This window comes from Falco biarmicus, chromosome 10 (genome assembly GCF_023638135.1).
Source record: "Falco biarmicus isolate bFalBia1 chromosome 10, bFalBia1.pri, whole genome shotgun sequence".
NCBI classification, from domain to species: Eukaryota; Metazoa; Chordata; class Aves; order Falconiformes; family Falconidae; genus Falco; species Falco biarmicus.
This window is the reverse complement of record NC_079297.1, coordinates 14,130,664-14,151,275: the sequence shown is the minus strand read 5'-3', so window position 1 is coordinate 14,151,275 and position 20,612 is coordinate 14,130,664. Positions and strand designations below refer to the sequence as shown.

At 39.2% G+C, this 20,612-nt stretch overlaps 1 protein-coding gene across 3 annotated transcripts; it reads left to right on the top strand.

Annotated features, from left to right (window-relative positions):
- The first annotated feature begins 49 nt into the window (after window positions 1-49).
- Window positions 50-16,401, top strand: YTHDF1 (YTH N6-methyladenosine RNA binding protein F1). Of its 3 annotated transcripts, none has more exons than XM_056353941.1 (5): window positions 50-487; window positions 902-926; window positions 2,404-2,483; window positions 7,001-8,604; window positions 14,918-16,401. In XM_056353941.1, the coding sequence occupies exons 1-4, from the start codon at window positions 461-463 to the stop codon at window positions 8,573-8,575; spliced, it is 1,707 nt and encodes a 568-aa protein (XP_056209916.1). In that variant the 5' UTR covers window positions 50-460; the 3' UTR covers window positions 8,576-8,604; window positions 14,918-16,401. The 3 variants fall into 3 exon arrangements, with proteins under 3 accessions (XP_056209916.1, XP_056209917.1, XP_056209918.1); XM_056353942.1 differs by having other exon boundaries at window positions 51-487; window positions 7,001-8,527; XM_056353943.1 differs by lacking the exon at window positions 902-926 and having other exon boundaries at window positions 51-487; window positions 7,001-8,527.
- Window positions 16,402-20,612: the final 4,211 nt, after the last annotated feature.

Below are 20,612 nucleotides of genomic sequence, written 5' to 3'. Positions count from 1 at the left end.
CCCTCCCGCCTGCGCCCGGCCGCGCTTTCCCGGCGTGCCCCGCGCGCTCTCGATGCTGACGTCACCGCAGCCCGGCGCCCGCCGCCATTGGAGTTGGAGGCTCAGGCTGCATCCCTCGCTGCGGCCCGACGGCGGCGGGCAGGCCCGGGCGGCGCGGCCCGGGGGCATGTGAAGAGACGGGGCCGGCAGGGTGAGGCGAGGCGCGGGACCGGCAGGGTGAGGCGAGGCGCGGGACCGGGGCCGGCCTACCGTTTCCTGGGCCACCCTGAGGAGCCGCCGAGCGGCGGCGCGCGCGCCAGCGGCCGCTTTCCCTCCCCCTGGGCCCCGGCCCCTTCCCCTCCCTGGCCGCCGCCTGAGGGGAGAGGCGCCGCCGCCCCTCCGCCAGGCCTTGCCGCGCCGCGCGGCCCTGCCTTCTCCTCCGGCCCGCTCTGCTGAACCACGGCGGCCCTGTACATGAATTATGTCTGCCACAAGCGTTGACCCTCAGGTAAGTGGCGAAGCAAAGCGCGGGGCCTGCCGCCTCCCCGCGACGGGCGGGGGGGTCCCTCGCAGGCCGGTGCCTGCCTCTGGCACGGGAGAGGCTTTTCTTCCTCTTCCCGGCTTCTTTGCACCTTAATCTCTCTCGTTAAATTCCCCCACGGGCACAGCACATTCCCACAGCCTTTCGAGAGCCGTGGCCATTTCTAAGGCAGGCCGGTGCTGAATGAGCCATGAAGCGTACTCCGCAACCCCAGTCTAAACAAACCTGGATATCTTGTTAGCCATTTTTGCGAGCCTCTTACCCGTCCTCAAAAGCTTGTGTGTTTTGCAGTGACACTATAAGAGTGTTTCTAAAAATAACTTTTATTTCTCCTCTTCCCCCCCCCCTTTCTTTACCCAATCATCTGCTATGGCTTCCCAGAGACCGAAAGGACAGGATAATAAAGGTGAGGATCACGCTGAGATCTGATTGTTTAAATTGTTACTGTAACAGATGAATTGCGCAGGTACCTGTAGGTGAGCAGAAGGGTATTGCTCCTAGTCCGTGGTGATAACATCTGGAAGCTGTGCTTCGTTTCAAAAATAGCATAAACTGTTACTCATACGAGCTTGCTTGCATCCCACTTTATGCTATTGAGTTTACAGTGGGAAGGGCTATGCATTAGTACTAAATATAATAAAGCTCTTGATTTCCTTAAAGCAGATCTGTTCGTAAAGTCACAAGGATATGCCAGTTCAATATGCATTTTTCCGTAATTTTGCACTGTTCCTATTGTATGAATACAGTTCTGTTACTGTTCTGCTGTTGACTGGTGTATGTACCAGATGTTATGTATAAGCCTACAAAATTTAGGGATATTTTTAAAATAGTTAGCTTCTGATGAGGTAATAAGCTTTTGATGATAGCTCCTGTGCTTTGTTTGAAATTAAATTTAATAACAAGTAATCTAAGAAAATACCTTTGTTGTTACTGTGATCACTAGTGTGTTAATTGTTTAGGCTTTGAAACTTAACAATATTCAACTCTATAAATGATTTTTAATATATCTTAACCTGCCTTAAAAATCCAGCTACTTCTAGTTACAGAAAGTTTGACACTATTTCCTGTGTTTGTAAATACTCTCTTACTTGTACTCTCCCTGACAATCTTTGCAGAAATACTTTGGTAAATTCCCAAACTTGGCTGCTAAACATCCTTTTTGGTGTAGTGTTACCTTTAGTTTAGCTGTTCTATGAAATAAGTAAATAAAGCAGCTATCACATAATGTGTTTGATCTCTTTTTCTTAAATTTAAACTAAGAATAGTATTTGAAGTGACCTAATAACAGGTTTTAGTGTGCTTATCTTCCAGTAATGGGTTTTGAATGCTTTTCATGCATAAATTTATGCTTAAGTAGGCCTTTGATTATGGCAGAGATTTCTGTTTTACACATGAGAAAACCGAGACTTAAGTTTTCCTGAAAATGTCAGGTTATTAAGGCACTTAGTGGTCACTATTTCATAATTAAATGTAACCTCACCTCATCTTATTTTAGCCAACTTAACTTAAGCAGTGAATGACACATGCTGGGAGAACTGTGAGTTTCTAAGAGTTCTAATTATGGACAGAACAATAAAGGTTGTTTCCCAATATTTTTCACAAAATTCTTATCAATAATTATTTTTTTGTTCAGAGTTAATTCAGGAGTTGTCTATTTACTCTCAACTGCAGAATATTTTAAACTTTTAAATTTACTCAGATTTAGTTTTATAAGCAATAATATAAAGAGAAACCATTTGAGGGAAAAATGTCATCCCTTGGTCTTTTTAGGAATCTTCATGCTGTGAAGAAGAAATACGCCTTTTCATGAAATAACATAGGGTGGAAGTCTACATAAATGCTGCTAAGCAGTGTTATGATGTGTTGTAACATTTTTCTTCTAGTACAAAATGGTTCGTTACATCAGAAGGATACAGTTCATGACAACGATTTTGAACCTTACCTTTCTGGGCAGTCAAATCAGGTTAGTGTATTTTTAACTTCGTTTTTTTTTCCTTAGGCATGCTGTTGGCACTCAATTCATAGGATTGTGTTGAGGGAGCAAATTCCTTAAATAGAGATGGAAAAAGAAATGACTAGCATATTGTGTTACTTGGTAATACAACTAGCATTTGTGCTCACAAAGCTAATATTACTCTGCATATCCAGATGGCCACAAGTGAAAATGAACTTAATGCTCCAACTAGTGTCCGCTGATTGCTCCTCAAATTGCAGGTTATTGATACGGTTGTACTGTGACAGACTGTTTGATCTTACAGTTCTTTGACAGATGAGTTGTGTGTGGGAGTCTGAAGGTTCTGCTTTTGGGCTCTCTAGATTCGTATAATTTGTATAATCCTAGAAATTAGTGTAGTTTAAATTTGCTTTTGATGCTTTCTAGGCAGCTTGTAGAGTTGTCCCACTTGCTTTTTACACTCCAGCAAATACTGTTGCTCTTTTGTGTCCTCTGAAATATTTTACAAATTAAAGTTGTGTTATTTTTAGAGTAAGATTCTGTAATGTAAACTCAGTATAACCTGGGTCATTATAACATACATTAAATCAACACACATGACTTAAATACCGTTATAAGGGAAAATTATATCAGGGAAGTAATTTTTGACTTAACATTCAAATCTTAGAAGTGAACAAAATCTATAGAAACTGGAGATGCAAAAAGTTTTCTTTCACAAATATGAAATACTGTTTCAGAGAGACACCTACCAGAGGTACAGTATTATTTGTTGGCAGAAAGGCAAAGTGTTATGTTTCAAAAGGGAAATTTATAACTCATCTGGAAGCTGATAGATGCCAATGTTAATGCTGGTGACATCATCAAATTTGATTTCAAAAGAAAATCATTCTACATGCTAAAAAAAAAAAAGCATATAACAAGCTGTTCTGTTTCACTTGTGGAGACTGTTTTCATCTTGAACATAAACACTAGAGCAAACAGCGTTAATTCATGTACTGTGTATCGTTACCTTCAAATGTATTAGCCCTATTTGTTAGGGCAGTCAGATAGATGGAACTGTGTTACAGATTTGTTTTGGATCATAGCAGCATTGAGGAAGGGTGCAAAATTTAGGACAGTATAGATAGACTTGAGCTTGTTTCCATCCTGCAAGCAATCTAGAAAGACCACTGTGGATGTTGGGGCAAGTGTGTGTATAGGACAACACGGATTGTCTTCTGAGCTCTGTACTGTGTGGGTTCCAGCTCCCAAGCTAAGCTTCGTTGTTCTCTGCAGCATGGACATGTTCTCTAAGCTTATATGAAGCTAAAATGATTTAATGGGGAGCATTCCCTCTTCTCTGGAATTAATGTACTGTAGCAGGTATAAAAGCAGGGAATTTGTGGAGAAAAAAAGGAAGTGGAATTTTAATTTTTAATGCAAAATTAGTTTTGAAAGAAATTGAGGTTTTGAAATTCCATTTCATCATATTTGTATATAATTTTTAATGACTTCATATAGAAAAAATGTAGAATCTATTATATTTTAATTCTTCAACAAGCCCTATTATTAGGTTTAGATGGGAAAATTGCTATGATGATTAGAATTTCCATAATTCTAATAAAGTTTTCTGACATGAAAGTGTAGCTCCATTGACAGATTTATTTATGTTGCAGTAAGAAATTGGTATGCTACAAGAAACAATTGTGTAGGTCGTCTCACATTAAGTGGAAAGTGACGGTAACGTTAATTAGGATGGTGAGATTTTTGTACTGAAGACAACCATGTTTCTGAACAAAGCCTTATTATCTAGTTATTCAGTCAGATTTATTCAGCCCTTTAAAATTGCTGTAAAATGTAAGTGACTTACAAAAAAAATTGAAACCAACTGAATATTAAAAAAACCCCAAAACTTAAGAAATTAAAACCCCAGCGGACACAACAGTATATTTGACATAAAAAATCAAATGTAGGTTGGCAATATTGTGTTAATTTCATCTTTTAAAAATACAGATTAGTATTGAACATGTTATAATGAGCTAAAATATAATTGTCTTCTCTTTTCCTGTTGTTAACTGCTTCTAAGTAGTGGTACTGCCTTTTCTTTCCGTAAATGTTCTAGTATCCGCATAGCAGTAGGTCATACAGATTGAATTTGAGATGTGATAGCTTTTTGTTATAAAGCACACTAAAAGTACTTTCAAGTGCAAAGGGAAATGAGTGAAGTAGAGTATTTATATGCAAAGTCATACTCAAAGCAAGAAAGGCATCTCCCATGTAATGTCATCCAGAACCAAAAGATTATTCATAAGGAACAGGGAATTACTATCAAGTAGTGTACTCTGGGAGAAAGGAGGATTCCCTTCCGAATTAACACAATGGTTTGGTTTGTTTGTTTGTTTCTTTTTAATTAAAAAAATATGTAGAAGAGTGCAGAAAGGTCAGGGATAAGTTTGTTGAAATAGATGTTCTGCTGTTGCAGTGAAGGACTTCTGTCAGAGTCTCTTTTACACACTGGCATAAAGCCAGTCAAAATAGATTGAATGTTTTGCAAGGATGTCTGCTAAAACTTTCCTTTAATCTTGTTAGAATCCTTGTGGAAGCTTTACAGGCTATGTGACAGGAGGTGACAGTCTCAGGAATTGTCTAGAATCCTTCAGCAGAAATATTTTAGGACAAAAAAACCTGCTTATTCTTTTTGGTCTTCATATATTCTACAGATGTAGAATTTATTAACGAAAGTATCTCCAAAGAACTATCGATGTTTCCTCCCTTTCGCCTGCATTTGGTTTTACATTTTTCTTGTATTAACGCTAAGATATAACACATAGCAATCTCAAAGTAAAGTCTTCTAGAAAAACGTTTTCATATGCTAAATATTGATTATTTAAGCTTTGGGAGCCTTAGAAAATCAAATGTATTTAGATCTTCTCATAGGAAGGTGGATTGTGTACCTCTTGTTAATGACAGAATTTGCATGTAAATAAAGGCGGCATGAACAGTGGCAGAGATTATTTCTTTTGAATCAGTAACATTGGATTCAGGCTGTTTAAGTCTCAGAAGTGTTTGCAGTACTGTATGTGAGTCTTGGATGCTTTTTGTGGTATCATTCTGCATATGGAAAGTAAGGGTATTGAATTGCTGTGACTTTGGGGTATCCTGGAAGGAGGCATTGAAAAATGAGCAGTAAAAGTCTGTTATCGGTTGGGTATTATGCTTATTTTCAGCAAGGAGGTTTTTTTACTTCATTTTTTGAACGAGCTGAGAAAGAACCTGATATTTTTGAAAAATGACTGAAGTTCTGTTGCAGTTTTGCCGATTTTGCATACATTTTGTCAACTTAGAAATGTTGCTGTTTGAAAGAAATCTTAATTCCTCTTCTTAAAATGATCTTTCTCCATGAGTAAGGAAAGCTAGCTACTGCTTGACTTCTTAACAGGAAAGGTTGACCTTCCCGCTCCCTCACTGGTAATTACAGTTAAGAGTGTCAGTTTGGAAGGTCTCCAGTATACATGCTTCAAGATTATTTAAAGAGGAGTAAAATCTATCTTAGAATATTCTGTGTTTGTTCTTTAGCATTGTTGAATATGAGAAACACAGAATGCTTCAAAAGCAAGTACAGCAGAAGATTTGCAGTGGAAGGAGAGGCTTCTCAGCTTGCTCTAAGAAGCAGTTGAAAGGGAGGAAAAGCTAGAATTTCAGAGGGGGATCTGCTGGTTTGTAGCAGTCAGGCTCTTATTTCATAGAGCAGAAGAGATGGCCTGTTTGGAAGGACAGTCTTGCACATTTGTAACTTACCTACTGGGGGAGGAAGAGACTTTTGGGAAAGGCTGAATAGGGTCTTTCTCAAAGAGTTTGGATGGCATGTTATCACGTGTCATATTTGCATATATTTGTCTCTAGTATACCAATCACTTTAATTTCAGTTTGTAATTGTTAGGCTTAGCTACAGCAAACTTGGCATGCTTCTTAGCGTGTGATCTCACTGTGATCCTGTTTATGTCAGGAGTAGCCATTGCATGTTTTATCACTTCAGGTATGTTTTATTTGTTTGAGGGGACTGTTGACCCCTCAAAACAATCCCATAATGAGGACTGTAATCATATTTTCTGTTACTTGTATTGTCATGTTAAAGTAATACAATCTAAACTTCTCCCATGTAGTGATGTAGAAATGCAAAATGTCTTTAGTTCTGAGAGACACAAAATACGTTGTTATACAAAGTTCCTTGAAATATTTTGGGGTATTATAGATGAAATACTTCTAGAAGAAGCCACTAAGTACCCTTAGTAATGTGACTAAGCTTACATGGTTTCAAAATCTCAAGTACTAACCTCATTCTGAGCCACTAGTCCTGGTGCTTATAAATGCCCAGAATACTGCATTTTAGCCCTTATTCTTTCCTGGAGTGTATACTAAGATCTGTAATTAGGAATTAAATTACCTTGTCTCTATTGTTCTTTTCTATTTGGTGATGAACAGTGTTGTGGCTATTTATAAATAAAGGGGGTTTTTATATCTGGTTACCTTTTTTTTTTCTTTAACAGAACAGTAGCTATCCATCAATGACTGATCCTTATCTGTCCAGTTATTATCCACCATCGATTGGGTTCCCCTATTCTCTCAGTGAAGCACCATGGTCTACAGGAGGAGATCCTCCTATCCCATATCTCACTACCTATGGACAGCTCAGTAATGGAGATCACCACTTTATGCACGATGCTGTTTTTGGACAGCCTGGGGGTCTGGGAAATAATATCTATCAACACCGGTTTAACTTTTTCCCTGAAAATCCTGCCTTCTCAGCTTGGGGAACAAGTGGATCCCAAGGACAGCAGACTCAAAGTTCAGCATATGGGAGCAGTTACAGCTACCCACCTAGTTCACTGGGTGGGACCATTGTGGATGGACAAACAGGATTTCATAATGATACATTAAATAAAGCTCCTGGAATGAACAGTATTGAACAGGGAATGGTTGGACTTAAGATTGGTGGAGACGTTACAACTTCTGCGGTGAAAACAGTAGGTTCTGTTGTCAACAGTGCTGGGATGACAGGTGCCCTCTCTGGTAACGGTGGATCTAATGTAAATTTGCCAGTATCTAAACCAACCTCTTGGGCTGCTATTGCTAGCAAGCCTGCAAAACCACAGCCTAAAATGAAAACAAAAACTGGACCTGTAATTGGAGGAGCGTTGCCGCCTCCACCTATAAAGCATAATATGGACATAGGTACTTGGGACAATAAGGGTCCTGTGGCAAAAGTTCCTGCCCCCCAACAGATACCTTCTCCTCAGTCTGTTCCACAGCCGCAGCAACCAATTGTTCAGCCTGTTCCAACTCAGCCTCCTCCATTGACTCAGCCACAGTATCAGACCCCTCAACAGCCACCCCAAAATCGCTGGGTAGCTCCTCGCAACAGAAATGCAGCTTTTGGCCAAAGCGGAGGAACTGGTAACGACAACAGCTCAGCTGGCAGTACCCAGCCTAACCCTGTTCCAAGTGGCGAGTCCCATCCTGTTCTTGAAAAACTGAAAGCTGCTCACAGTTATAACCCTAAAGATTTTGAATGGAACCTTAAAAATGGACGTGTGTTCATAATAAAGAGCTATTCTGAGGATGACATTCATCGTTCCATTAAGTATTCTATTTGGTGTAGTACGGAACATGGCAACAAACGCTTGGACAGTGCTTTTCGGTCCATGAATAGCAAGGGTCCGGTCTACTTGCTGTTCAGTGTCAATGGCAGTGGACACTTCTGTGGAGTAGCAGAGATGAAATCACCTGTGGACTATGGCACCAGTGCAGGTGTCTGGTCTCAGGACAAGTGGAAGGGGAAATTTGATGTCAAGTGGATCTTTGTGAAGGATGTGCCCAACAACCAGCTCCGACACATCAGGCTGGAGAACAATGACAACAAACCAGTTACAAACTCCCGTGATACACAGGAGGTGCCCTTAGAAAAAGCAAAACAAGTGCTTAAAATTATTGCTACTTACAAGCACACGACCTCCATCTTTGATGACTTTTCTCATTATGAAAAGCGCCAAGAAGAGGAGGAGGTGGTGCGGAAGGTAAACTTATTAAAAAATTTATTTTATACACAGATATGGGGAAAATGAAATGTGAAGGCTGCTATGGTGGAAAAAATGTAAGTAGGAATTCGAAATGTTTTTAATACATCTCAACTTGATGGTTTTATGTGTGTTTAACAACACAAAAAACAAACTGATGCTTATTTGTCTGTGACAATTTCATAGCTAATGGGTTTCAAAACAGAAGGCTAAGCAGTAATGCAGGTAAAGGACATTATGTCCAGTTCTTTGGAGTTTGATTTATTTTTTTATCTTAAAATGGTTAATAAACTACAAAATAGGTGCAGATTTTTTTTCTGCCAGTGATTAAGTTTTTTGCCTTAAATATGAGGTGTTTTAACACTGTTTGACTGGAACTAAGACTACTAAAGTTCATACCTGTATTGGTATTTGAAATTTGTACATCACCTTTAAGAGCAAGAGGCCTGACCTTGTTTGTTCAGTTGATGTCTGTGGAAAAGAGAGTTGCATAAAATTGCTGGAATAGTGCTAGAAAGATTGCGTTTCTGCTGCTGAAGTCACATGTATTATTATTTGGGTAAATAAAGGTTTTCAGTTCCCAGGTCTAATCTGTCTACTAATTCTTGAAAAGAAGTTTGGAGTGACAATGTAGTAAGAGAAATATGGGCAGTAACTGGGAAAACTTTCATGGCTCTAAGTCTACCGCAAGAGACCTCTGTCCTTATCCATCCCATGACCTCAGTTTCAAGAATGTCTTTTTCTAATTAGTCAGTCTACAAGTAATGGGCTGACAAAATATTAGGTGTTGGGATGTGTAGTTACTAGCTAGTTAACACTTAAAGTTGCTTGATGTTGATAGTATTTCATAGACCCTTTTTGTATAGCGTTTAAGAAGCATTTTTTTGACAGGCTAGTTTAGCACAGCTCACGCTTGCTTCAAAATGTTTTTGAAGCACAGACTTAATGCATGTTCCTGGAGCTTAAATTGAAGTTGCCATTTTAAAGGTTTTATTGCTGTTTAAAAGCACAGATAAAATTGCTTTAAACTGTCTTTGTAGAATGTACCCTTAAATTTTGAGAGAAAAGGAGTTCAGTGTCTTAACTTTTTAGCTCAGCTTTTCCTAGCCATAAGATACGAAGTGCATGGCATACCTCAATACAGCAGGGAAGGAGAGCTTAAGAATTGTTTTTTTCCTGTGTACTCCCTGTGGGATTCCACAAGCTAAAACCTAAAAGCCTTTACTTACACACCTCATTCCTTCAGGACAAGAGGAAACAGCCTCAAGTTGTGCCAGGTGAGGTTTAGGTTAGATATTAGGAAAAACTTCTTCACCAAAAGGGTGGTCAAGGACTGGAACAAGCTGCCCAGGGAGGTGGTGGAGTCACCATCCCTGGAAGTGTTCAAAAAACTTGTAGATGTGGTACTTAAAGGCATGGTTTAGTGGTGGACTTTCCTGTGTTAACAGTTGGACTTGATAACCTTAAATGTCTTTTCCAACCTAAATGATTCTATGATTCTATTCTGTGATTCAGGAGATAATTAGCCATTCAGTTTTTAATGCAACCTCTATCTTGGAGAGGTGTTTCCTTATGTAGGAGAGAATCTTGAATAAGTCAAAAGGTCTGGGTTCCTTTGACCAGTGTTTACAGTGTAGGGGGGGTAATTGTTTGCGTTTTTTTAACACAGTCTCCCTGTGATTTGCTTCCAAGTCTGGAGGGGAGGATGATGTGCATGTTTAAGGAGTGAGAGTACTGGGAAAGCCATAGGAGATCTGGTGTTGGAACGGTTGTTTACTGGCCTGGGGAGGGTCCCAATGGCTGTTAACACCAAATTTCCTTTGCTTTGCAGTAGCTCAGGGGCGTGATGTTCAGCTACTGGGCTGATCCTGCTTTGGGTTGTTTTAATATACACAACTATTTCCCACTTTCAGTTGAAGTGCTGATACGGTAGTTTTACCCAGGCCACTGCTTTATAGCAGGATCAGTTTTTCAATATAATGCATTTTTTTCTACCTCATTTAAAACTGAGGCTCTAGCTTATATGACACATTCAGAAAATGAGCTATGGAGTCTGATTTAACATTTCTTAGATTCCTTCAAATAGCTTAGAGAATAGGACAATATACAATTGAAGTATGCTGAGGAAGTTAATAGTGCTAGAGAGGTAAAGCAGGTGAACGGTGAGGGAAAGAAAAGACAGAGCTTGTCGGGTTGCATTCTATAAAGCTATTGTCTGGAAAGCTAGTATTTTCCCCTTCATTGACTAAATGAATTTTAGAAGTCAATTGATTACTAAAAGAGCGTTTTTTACAGGATATGCACCCACATAAACTTCTAATTGTTGAGAAGTTTGTGCTATTGAAGTTGAAACCTTCCTGTTATGCAAAGTTAACCTTCTTATGACAACAGTTTTTGAAGAACCTTACTGCTCTTACGACCTAATTGACATTTTCAGATGGTTGTTTGTGTATGTGCCATCTTAATTGGCTTTCCAGTTGCTATGTTTTTTATTCATTATACTGTGTTTAGCTGTAAAATCACTTGTGGAAATTTTGTGCTTCCGTTTCACCACTGTTGTGATTACAAACGGCCAGAACTCCTAAAAATCTAGAGAACGTGGAGGGCTTGAACACTTTAATTCCATTTATACACAAATATTTAGTAGGGAAGAATAACTTCATGTAATCTGTACAATGCAAGCCACTTGCATTTCACTTCTTTAGATGATTACAGTTTGTTGCTAACCAGTGTTTTCCTTCACTAGCGCATGTGGAGTAAGCTCCAGTGTGTGCTCTCTGAGTTCAACTGATCTAGGAACCACTGTGTTAAAGCCAAATCATCAAAAGAGGATTTGGCAGGTATAATGCTGCATGAAATTCGTTGGAAGTGCCAGAGATTCATCAGTGTTACTAGCATTGCTTAAGGACTGCATCATCATCTAGAATTGAGGGAAGATTTGTTCATGTTGGGATGCAAGTCCAGCTTTTGATTTGCCATAGTAATAAACTATTTAAGCCCACTCTGACCCAGAACCTGGGAGAGGAGTAATAGAAGTATATTTGTATCTGAAATGAAATAGCAAAAAAAAAAAGGGAGTGGCTTGAAATCTCTTCCACCTAGCATTTTTCAGTTAGTTTCCAGGGCTGCTACAGCTGTTGACAAAGAGAGTAATGTCTGTGATCAAAGCTCATGCTCTTAAAATACAAAAAAAGTCGCAACATGTGTGAGAGAGCTTCTTTAAAAAGAAAATACATTATAATGTGGCATTAATTATTAACATTCCCTAGAAACATGCTTACATAGTCTTAAAAAAATTGTCCTCTGCAGTTAAAAAGCTTGTAAAGAAAATAAACTTGTTGAAGTTTTTGGTATTTTTATTTGCATCTCATGTAGTAGGACAGGTGGGTTGATCTACTGTCAGCAGCTCGTCTGGGTAGATCTGTATTTAACTAGATGGTCAGTTACTGGGCTGGATTGCTGTACCATCACCTCTGAACTGTGTCAAGGCACTTGGCCTTGGTGTTGTGTTGAAAGAGCTGCATGGTCTTAGAAAGCTCTTGAGTCACTGAGCTTACTGTTTCTCCTTTTGGGTGATAAATTATTGTAAAGTGGTAGTTAGCTTAATGCATGTTGGCCCTTAGAAGTACTCATTTTCGTCTAGCATTGTGCATTTCCTTTCAGTATGCTTTCTGTGAACACACTCATTGCTGCACAGCTTTTGAGGATGGAATATTGTCTTTCCTCCAAAACTGTAGTTAAAAAAAATAGTATTTTAAGATTAATACTGATTTGTTTTCTGATACAAAAAAAAATTTATATTTTTGTGTCAGAAGATGAATGCTTTCATCCTGCAGACCTTAACAAATCTAGTGTAGACAGAAAGTTGACAGCTGCTTTAGACTGAGGTGAAAGGAACAAAAGTTAAGACAGCGGTGAGTGTCTCGAAATTGGAAGCTTTGCAAAAACCCATTTTTCCTGTGTCTGAAGACTATGCATATTAATGTTGTGAAGGAGAAGTATGCAACAGGAACTCCCCTGTGAGATACCAGAGAATTCCCCTGGAGAAGAGAAACAGTGAAGACTCCTGGTTGGATCTTCAAAACCCAAAATGACCAGAGCTTTGTTAGTTGCTTACAAAAGTGCTTCTTGCTTGCAGTGGTGCTAAATAGTATCAAGGAGAAGATTTTGAAAGAGCTTCTATAAAACAGCCCTGCTCAAGAGCATGAAGAATTGTTGCATCAGTTTCTTCCTTGTCAGTTTATATGGTTTCAGATACTTTTTAGAAGGAAAACTCAGATTAGTGCCTGAGAGAGAAAGCAGTGTAGGAGGAATTGCTTAATAACTTGCTCAATAAATAGCACTTTTTACTGAATTCTAAAGCCTGAGCTGAGTCTCTGAATGCCGTGAGCATACTTTCTGTGTATCAGGTAAAAATCTCAGGTGCTAGCCAGTCTTCTGTTTATGAGCAACTAGTCCATGAGAATGGAAAATTTTGATGTTTAAAAGAAGGTGGAATTATGAGGGTCTGTGGAATACTACACAGAAAACTTAAGTTATATAAGATGGCAATGGGAAAGAATGGGCTGGTGAACATGGTGGAGCAGCGGAGCAAGGTAAAGGGGATTTACCATCATAGAAATGGAAGTAGGATGGAACGATTACTTTTTTGGAAGCCTTAAAATGGGCTTAATACAATTCAGTTTGATACTCTTCCTAACCACCTTTTGTTGGAAATGTCAGGCAGCCATAAGGTCTTTTCATTAAGAACATACAACACCTGATGTGTTCTGATACTCTGCCACTAAGAAATGACTATTATTGACAGTTCATCACAAGTCAGCAGTTAAAAGATAGAAGGCGTTTAGATTTCTAAAACAAATTGTACCACTTCACGTGGTCTGTTCTCTTTGTTTGGTAAAAAAATTTTGCTGTCTTTTACTTGTGTCTTAAATCATAGAGTAAGAATTTATACTAGATTTTGTTGGCTTATTTTTTATGAAAATTGAAGTACTACTATTATTCTGCCTGGAAGCTAAAATCAATAAATTCCATTTTTTAAAAACTCCTGATTTTATGCTGTGACCAGTTGAAGTACCAAATACAGTCTGTTACATTTATAGTGTTTGGTATATTTGCAAATAAGCTTTACATCGCAGCAGAAACAATTCCAAGATGAATTTTATACAGAAAGATTCCACAAAACAAGTAAACTGTGAAGGCATTAGTTTAGGAGTTGACTGTTGTTCATGCTTAGGCTGTTGCACAATTTTCTTGCTTGAAATGGGGTTTGGTTTTGTGCTCTACAGTCTGTTTTAAACACCATTGGGGTGAAAGGGAAAGCAGTCAGCTGAGCCCTTTCTTTTCAGTCTGCACAGTGTCTTAGCTGGAAAAACACACTGGCCTAAAGATACAGCAGCATATTTTTTTGAACTTGGCTTGCTCTCTTCTGCATGTTCTGCAGCTTAAGAGGCTCCTGAAACAGTTATTGAAGTCCCCCCTTTTTTGTTGCTGCATTGCTCAACTCGTCTGTGTAAGTCCTGAGCAGAGGCTGTGCTCCAAATCGGAGCAGAGGCGTGACTATTTGCTGCTTGGAGAGCACAAGCTGGTTAGATGAAGACTTAGAGCAGTTGAGGGATGCCTGCCTGCAGGTATCCCTTAGCTTACCTTTACCTGTCTTCAGTATTTGTGGTTAGCAGAAACTTTTGAGGGAGACTTCAAAGAGCCTGCTGGCTTCTGTTCTAGAATGCTTTTAGAAATTCTTGGATTGTTCAGCCTAGCTGTGCTGGTTTTTATCAGATTGCACAAAAGTACATAAATTTTCTTCCACCTGATTATTTTTTTATTATTATTATCCACCCACCCCCCACCTCACCCCTGACTTGTCAGGTATTTCACAGTGCCTCCCAGAGTAGATGAACAGATAGGAAGAATTAGGAACAGAATTTCTAGAGAGCTCAAATCCTTGCTTTTACTGAATGTGACTGAACTACAAAGTCATTTGAGTGCCTCAAAATTATACTAGTTCTGTGAAGTTCAGTGATCTACCTTCTCCTTTCTGCTCCTCTTGTATTGGTTGTGCTACTGCTGCAGTAGCTAAAATAACCCAGAAAGGAGAATATTGCAGGTCCTTGTTTCTGCTTAGGGATGTTGATACTCCAATCCTTTCTTACTTCCCTGCTGTGACCTTTATCTGCTGTCAGTTTGAAGTGGCTGTGCAGGTATTCAGCTTTTCTGCACTTAATATTAAGTTGTCAGATCCCTGGGCTTGTCAGCTATATATGGTGTAGTTATGAAATGTAGCAGCAATGTTCTAACAAAGTGTGTTGTTTGGGATCACATGAGTGCTGTTCATTTGCTTGTTCATTTGGCTAAAATCTTTCTTAACTTTTAACTTTTTTCTCTTTGCAGGAACGTCAGAATCGAAACAAACAATAAGAATAAACATATACAGTTTGATATATATATACTAGAACTGATATTAAATTCGACTATGAGAAACAAAATTTAAGTATACTGGTGCTGTATCCTGGCATCAGGACAAACTAAAGCTTTCAGCTCCAATATATCTTCTCGTGCAGGGGAAATTAAGTTGTCGCATCTTTAAGTACATTGTAGTTTATTTTTGCCCAAGCAGATCTGCATTAATTTGTACCTTTTTTCTATGTAAAATTCTGTAGAAATCATTAATAAAGGTGTGTCTTTTTATTTTTTTTAAGTTGGTAAACAGTTATATTAACCTAATGTGGACCTATACACGAGCATACTAAAGTGTCAGTGCTTCCCAAAGACTTCATTTTGGCATAAATTATGTTCCTAGCCAGATACAGATATTATGGAGAATACATGACAAATCTTCCTTTATCCTCCTCCCAAACCCTCTTCCTTCATGGCGAAAGTAAGAAACCATGCATTGATTTTTGTCATTTAAAAAATTTTCAATATACTGCACTTCAGAATTTTGAAATGAAAAAAACCCTAAATTTCTGATCACTTTGTGCAGCTGCTATGCCTCTTTATTTATCTGTACAATTACACTTTTAAAATTGCTAATGCACCATGTTGGTTTTTTCTGTCTAGTAGAAAAATCAAATTGTCAGTGAAATTGTTTCTCTGGAAAATATTTCCCTTTCACATTCTGTTAACCAGTGCTTCAGTGTGCATTTGTTATAACATATCCTGCCGAGAGTGAGTGAGACACTTTCTCTCAGCCATAATTCTGCTTTACGGTTTTTGTAGCTTAATTAAATAATAATGTGATGCTATCAACATTGCAGGGGTTTTGGACAATGTGTTTAAACCTGTTTCAGCTTTCAGGTGTTATTAGTTAATTGCAGATCATTTTTAATCCTTCCCTTCATTACTCCTTCCCACCCCCCAAATCCTAATGCCATTTAAAGTTTTTATACCAATAATGCTGAGCTTTAACGTAGGAACTAATAGTACGGATAATATGATGGATTATGCCTCAGATGTTTAAAATTGACAGTGTGTATGTCTAATTTTTTTCTGTTGGATGAGTAAAAAAACCTGTTTTAAGAAACTGAATTTGCTGTCATGTTTTTGTGGAGTGAGGGGACCGTCGGAGAACCTGTCACCAACTGGAGTTCCAATTAAGCATGGAAATGGTGCTCATGTCCGCTGCTCTAGCACACTGAATCTGCACGTGTTTATTGTAGAGGATCTTTTACTATATTAGAAAGCAAGTATCTTCTGAATACTATTTACTCCAAAAGGACCTCCAATTTAAATAAAGTTTAATCTGTATCATTTAGACTTGTATTTAGAACGTATAACTCTGTCTCTGGACTGTTACTGCCTGTAAGGGGTAATGGACAGATTAACTTTTTCCTCTAGGAGAATACAAGCCTTAATAAACAATACATATTTAGCAAGTTTGATGTCATTTTCATTTTTTCCCTACTTTCAGTTGTCTTCCTGTGTTATAATCGCCCTTTATGTGGACTCGTGCATTAAGGCTAATTCACAGAGTGTTTTGATTGACTAACCTAGATGTTGGCTTGATGACTGCGGAAGGGTTTTGCAGGGCTCTGCAGAGGACATTTAAGCAGCTTTGAATGTTACCGTTCCTCAAAGGAAATACCTGCGCATGCGGTGGCTGTCACTTGTACTTTCCCTTCTCCTTGTGTGGTAGAGAAGCTGAAGAAATAATTGGAAGTTGTCCTGTAGCCTTCAGGAGGCAGCAGCACAGATGTGGCTCACTGGGATGGGAAAAGAAACTTTCTAAATAGAAGTGAAGCTGTGAATGGTTTCTTTTACAGCAGTTGGCTGTATTTCCCAACTCTTAACTTCAGTAATTTGAGTTGCTGTCTTTTTTTAACTGACTTTTTGAAGCAATAACTGCGTTTTATAAACATGTTACCATCTAATAAAAGCACCTGCTGTTAGTTTCAGTTGTTATGTCAGGACACTGAGAGCTGTTGATTTCAGAGCCAAAAAGAATTCAACTCCATCTGGACCCTGAAGAGAAAAGTTAGTTACACAAATTTTATTTCCTTTCTTTAGCTCTGGGAAAAAAAAGTATCTTTGTAGTGCTTTCAGGTGAATATTTTCTTAAAAAAAAAAAAGAAAAAAGGCAAAAAACCCCAACCAACCAAAAAGAACCCAAAAAATAACAAATTGAGAGCCTTTAGCTGAAACCAGTTTGGCTGTGTTGTTAGGGGAAGTTATAATGTATTTCAGCCTGCGATCTGGCATCGTGGGTCACAGAAAATATTCATAATGGCTTCAGCATGCAGTGATTTCTTACGGATATCGCAGCGCTGTGGCTGAATTGTACGACACTATCTGAGTTATGTGGGGAGAAAATTTTAGCAGTGGGTGAAACAACCACCTTCCTTAGGATTGTTCAGTGTCAAGATCACACTCAGCTGCTGGTTGTTCTAATTTTCCATCAACTGTCTTTTCAATATAAAGAGGTGCCTCACACCTTTTGTTTCACATTGTTCAAATTACACTGTGAGGGGGAAGAAATGTTCTTCCAGTGTCTGTTGTAGAATAACTTTGTGTCATAGGTCTTTCTTACTGTTTTAATTAATTCAAGGAATAGTTCCAAAAGAACTTGCCTGTGTGCTTTCAGAATTTGTGCTTAAATGCGCTCCTTAAATGCGTTGGTTTTGTTTGAGGTTTTTACATGTTTGATGTATCCTTGCTGCCTTCTGCTTTTAAGCCAAATACAGCTGGTAGCACCAAATACTGATTCCAGAGTTAATTGAAATTATTTCTCTGGTTCAATTACTGATCGGTGATGGCAGTGCGTTGTACTGTGCTGAAGCTGTGAACGTTACATCTTTAGGGGGGAAAAAAAAAAAACGTATTAATTTGCAAGTAGTCACACCAAAAGTAATAGTACCCAATACCATGGAGATTATGTTGGCACTGTGAAGGATGGTTTTAAGTGGCTTGAGCTTGTAGAGAAAATGATCAAGTTAAATCTCCACTGAGGGCAGATACAGGCACATAAAAATAAACCCACGTTCAAGATCGCTGCCCTGCCATAACGCAGTGTGCTCAGCACCAAAGGTCAGACTTTGGTTTTTACCTTACACAGGCCCGGGAGATGGAAATAGGAGATGTAAAGCTTAAAGTCCAAATTTTTCTTTTCTGTCACCCTTTAAAGGACTGTTGATATTAAAAGGTATAAGTGTTTCTTCACAGAATATTTTTGTTTGGAGGACTTACTCGAAGATATTAATGGATTTACTCATAGATATTAGTGAAATCTTGGTGAAAAAAAAAGAGTAGTATTTATTTCTTGGCATTAGACTGACCACAGTGCACTAGAGAGCATGGACAAGTTGTGGCAGAATGTGGGTCTGCTTCTCTTTAATAACAAGTGATTTTATTTGGCTAGGGAAGATGGAAATTCCAGTAAGTGTGGGCATTAAAAAACTTGTAGGCAAAGATACTACAAAACCATCCAAAGAAAAAAACCTGTTGTGATGTTACTGTCCTGTTTTTGTACACCTGTTGGGAAAAGTCAAGAAGAGCAAGGGAAGCTTAGTTAAAACGCAAAGAAGAAGCACAAATAATATGTGCCGGGGGGTGGGGGGGGCAGGGAGGGAAGTGTGTTTTGCTCTGATGCTGCTTTTCCTGGTCTCTCAGTTACTTTGAATTCTTTATGTTGAACAATCTGTTTCACTTGAAAAAATGCTCTGGCTTTTTTTGACAACAGTGCTCAGCATCTGCTCATTTTGGGAGAAAGCTGTTCACTGGTTTGGGGAAAGTGCAGGTTTTTAATTGGAATTGGTGCCCAAGAATAGCGTGAGTGTAGCTGTGGCTTTTTCTGTGATGACCTCCTCGGCTGTAGCCTGCCTTGTCCACAGTTCCTTTGAGAAAGAACAGCTCTTGTTCAGCCTATTTTTAGAATTAAGACAGTTGAGTCAAAATGTTGAAGTGACTTAATTGGGGTGTGACTCGGCAGAGGGAGATTTTGGATTTGAGTAATGTGGTTCAGTCCAATGGACTGTTTGATAGCTAACGTCATTCTCAGTCCTCCTTCACTTCACATGTATGGGCACTTTGACCTCACGTTGGGGTGAATGGGATTGTTCTTGTGTGTGAACGTTGCTGATTTCACAGCTTTCCTGTCCTCAGAAAACTTGCGCTGAAAAAAAATTCCTCTAAAATCGATTTGCATACTGCATATGCAGTGATGCATTGAATATGTGAAGTGATGACAGTCTGTAATATTTTTCATTTCCTAGTAAAGACTATAAGCAGGGCAGGGTTTTAGGAATGACAAGAACAGCTTTTGTTCCCTGGTATGATACTGGATTAATTTTCTTATGTAGGATTATAATTTCAGGGCACCTTTGTAATCCCTTGAGAAATCCTACATAAAAGAGTGCTGACTTGACTTCTGTGTCATCTTTTCGCCTCCTGTAACATCCCTGATCTCCCTTTTGTTCACGTACCTGAGGTGAGTTACTGACAGCACAAGGAAGACCTTGGAGACATGCTTTCTTCAACATGCAGGACTTTACAGAACTGGCGTCTACACTGTCTTTTACTGAATCTCCTTTAATTTTGAGAGTGTAGGAGGTTTTATGCCATCTGTCTGTTTATAAGTTATTCAGAAATTATTTTTACCTGGGATGTTACCATGACAACAGACAGTTGGTAAAGTCTTCACCAAATGTATTTCTAATGTTGTCCAACTGCTGCTCAATCAGTAGGATCTGATGTTTTGCTGTGGTTTCAATAATGAAGATAGCGGGAAAGAGGTGTAAATACTTGTTTTGCCAAATCTACGTTCTCCAGGTATTTTTAGATTCTTCCTGCAATGCCTTGGGCAGTAATGCATATCGCAAGCCACCGTCTTGATTCCCTCGCCTCCCTCCCCATTCTGTGGGATGAGAATGGGAAGAAAGTGAGTTTTACCAGTGAATGAGATATTCATCTATACATATATTATCAGGGAGCTTTTTTTCATTATTTGTAACTTCTGTGTAGTCCCCCCATTGCTACGCTGCTGTGTTCCCATTTGCAGCGTTGCTGCAGGCTGCAGCACAGTTTGATTTCTGCGCTCTGCTCTTGCGGATCTGCAAATTGTCATCAAAGCAAGCTGGTTATTGGTAACATCTGCCTTTCCGGGAGAGCTCTGCTCTGCACCTCCCTGAAAGTTAGCGGTCTGCAAACCCTTTTACAAAGTTAGAAACTACTGATGTACAAACTGTTCTTGCTGCTGTTGGCGCTCCTGTAGCAACACATCTTGGTTAGCTGAGAACACTGGTGGCGGAGAGATGGAACACACTGATCCTGCAGCTGAACATGCTTTGCTGAAGCGGTATTTAGCCTGCTTCTGATGAAGCGTTGTGGGTGGTGGTAGGCAGCGTAGATCAGTGTCTACACCTGACTGGAGGTTCACTTTCTAATGAAATACTGCGCACATGCAAGTCTGAAGTTAGACTTCCCAGCAGGGTGGCTGCGTCTTTGCCCCTTTGGGGTGAAACTTCTGGATAGTGAGCACATGCAGGAAATAGAGTGAATTTTGGAAGGTCTGGGGAGTCACGGAGACTATGTGGCTTTCTTCCCCTGTTGGTGTGTATGGAAATCCTTTTCTAATATAAATCTGTTTCATATA

Coding starts and splice junctions, on each gene's coding strand:
- YTHDF1 (XM_056353941.1), top strand. CDS start 461: ATGTCTGCCACAAGCGTTGACCCTCAG. Junction 488..901: donor CCACAAGCGTTGACCCTCAG/GTAAGTGGCGAA, acceptor ATGGCTTCCCAG/AGACCGAAAGGACAGGATAA. Junction 927..2,403: donor GAAAGGACAGGATAATAAAG/GTGAGGATCACG, acceptor TTTTTCTTCTAG/TACAAAATGGTTCGTTACAT.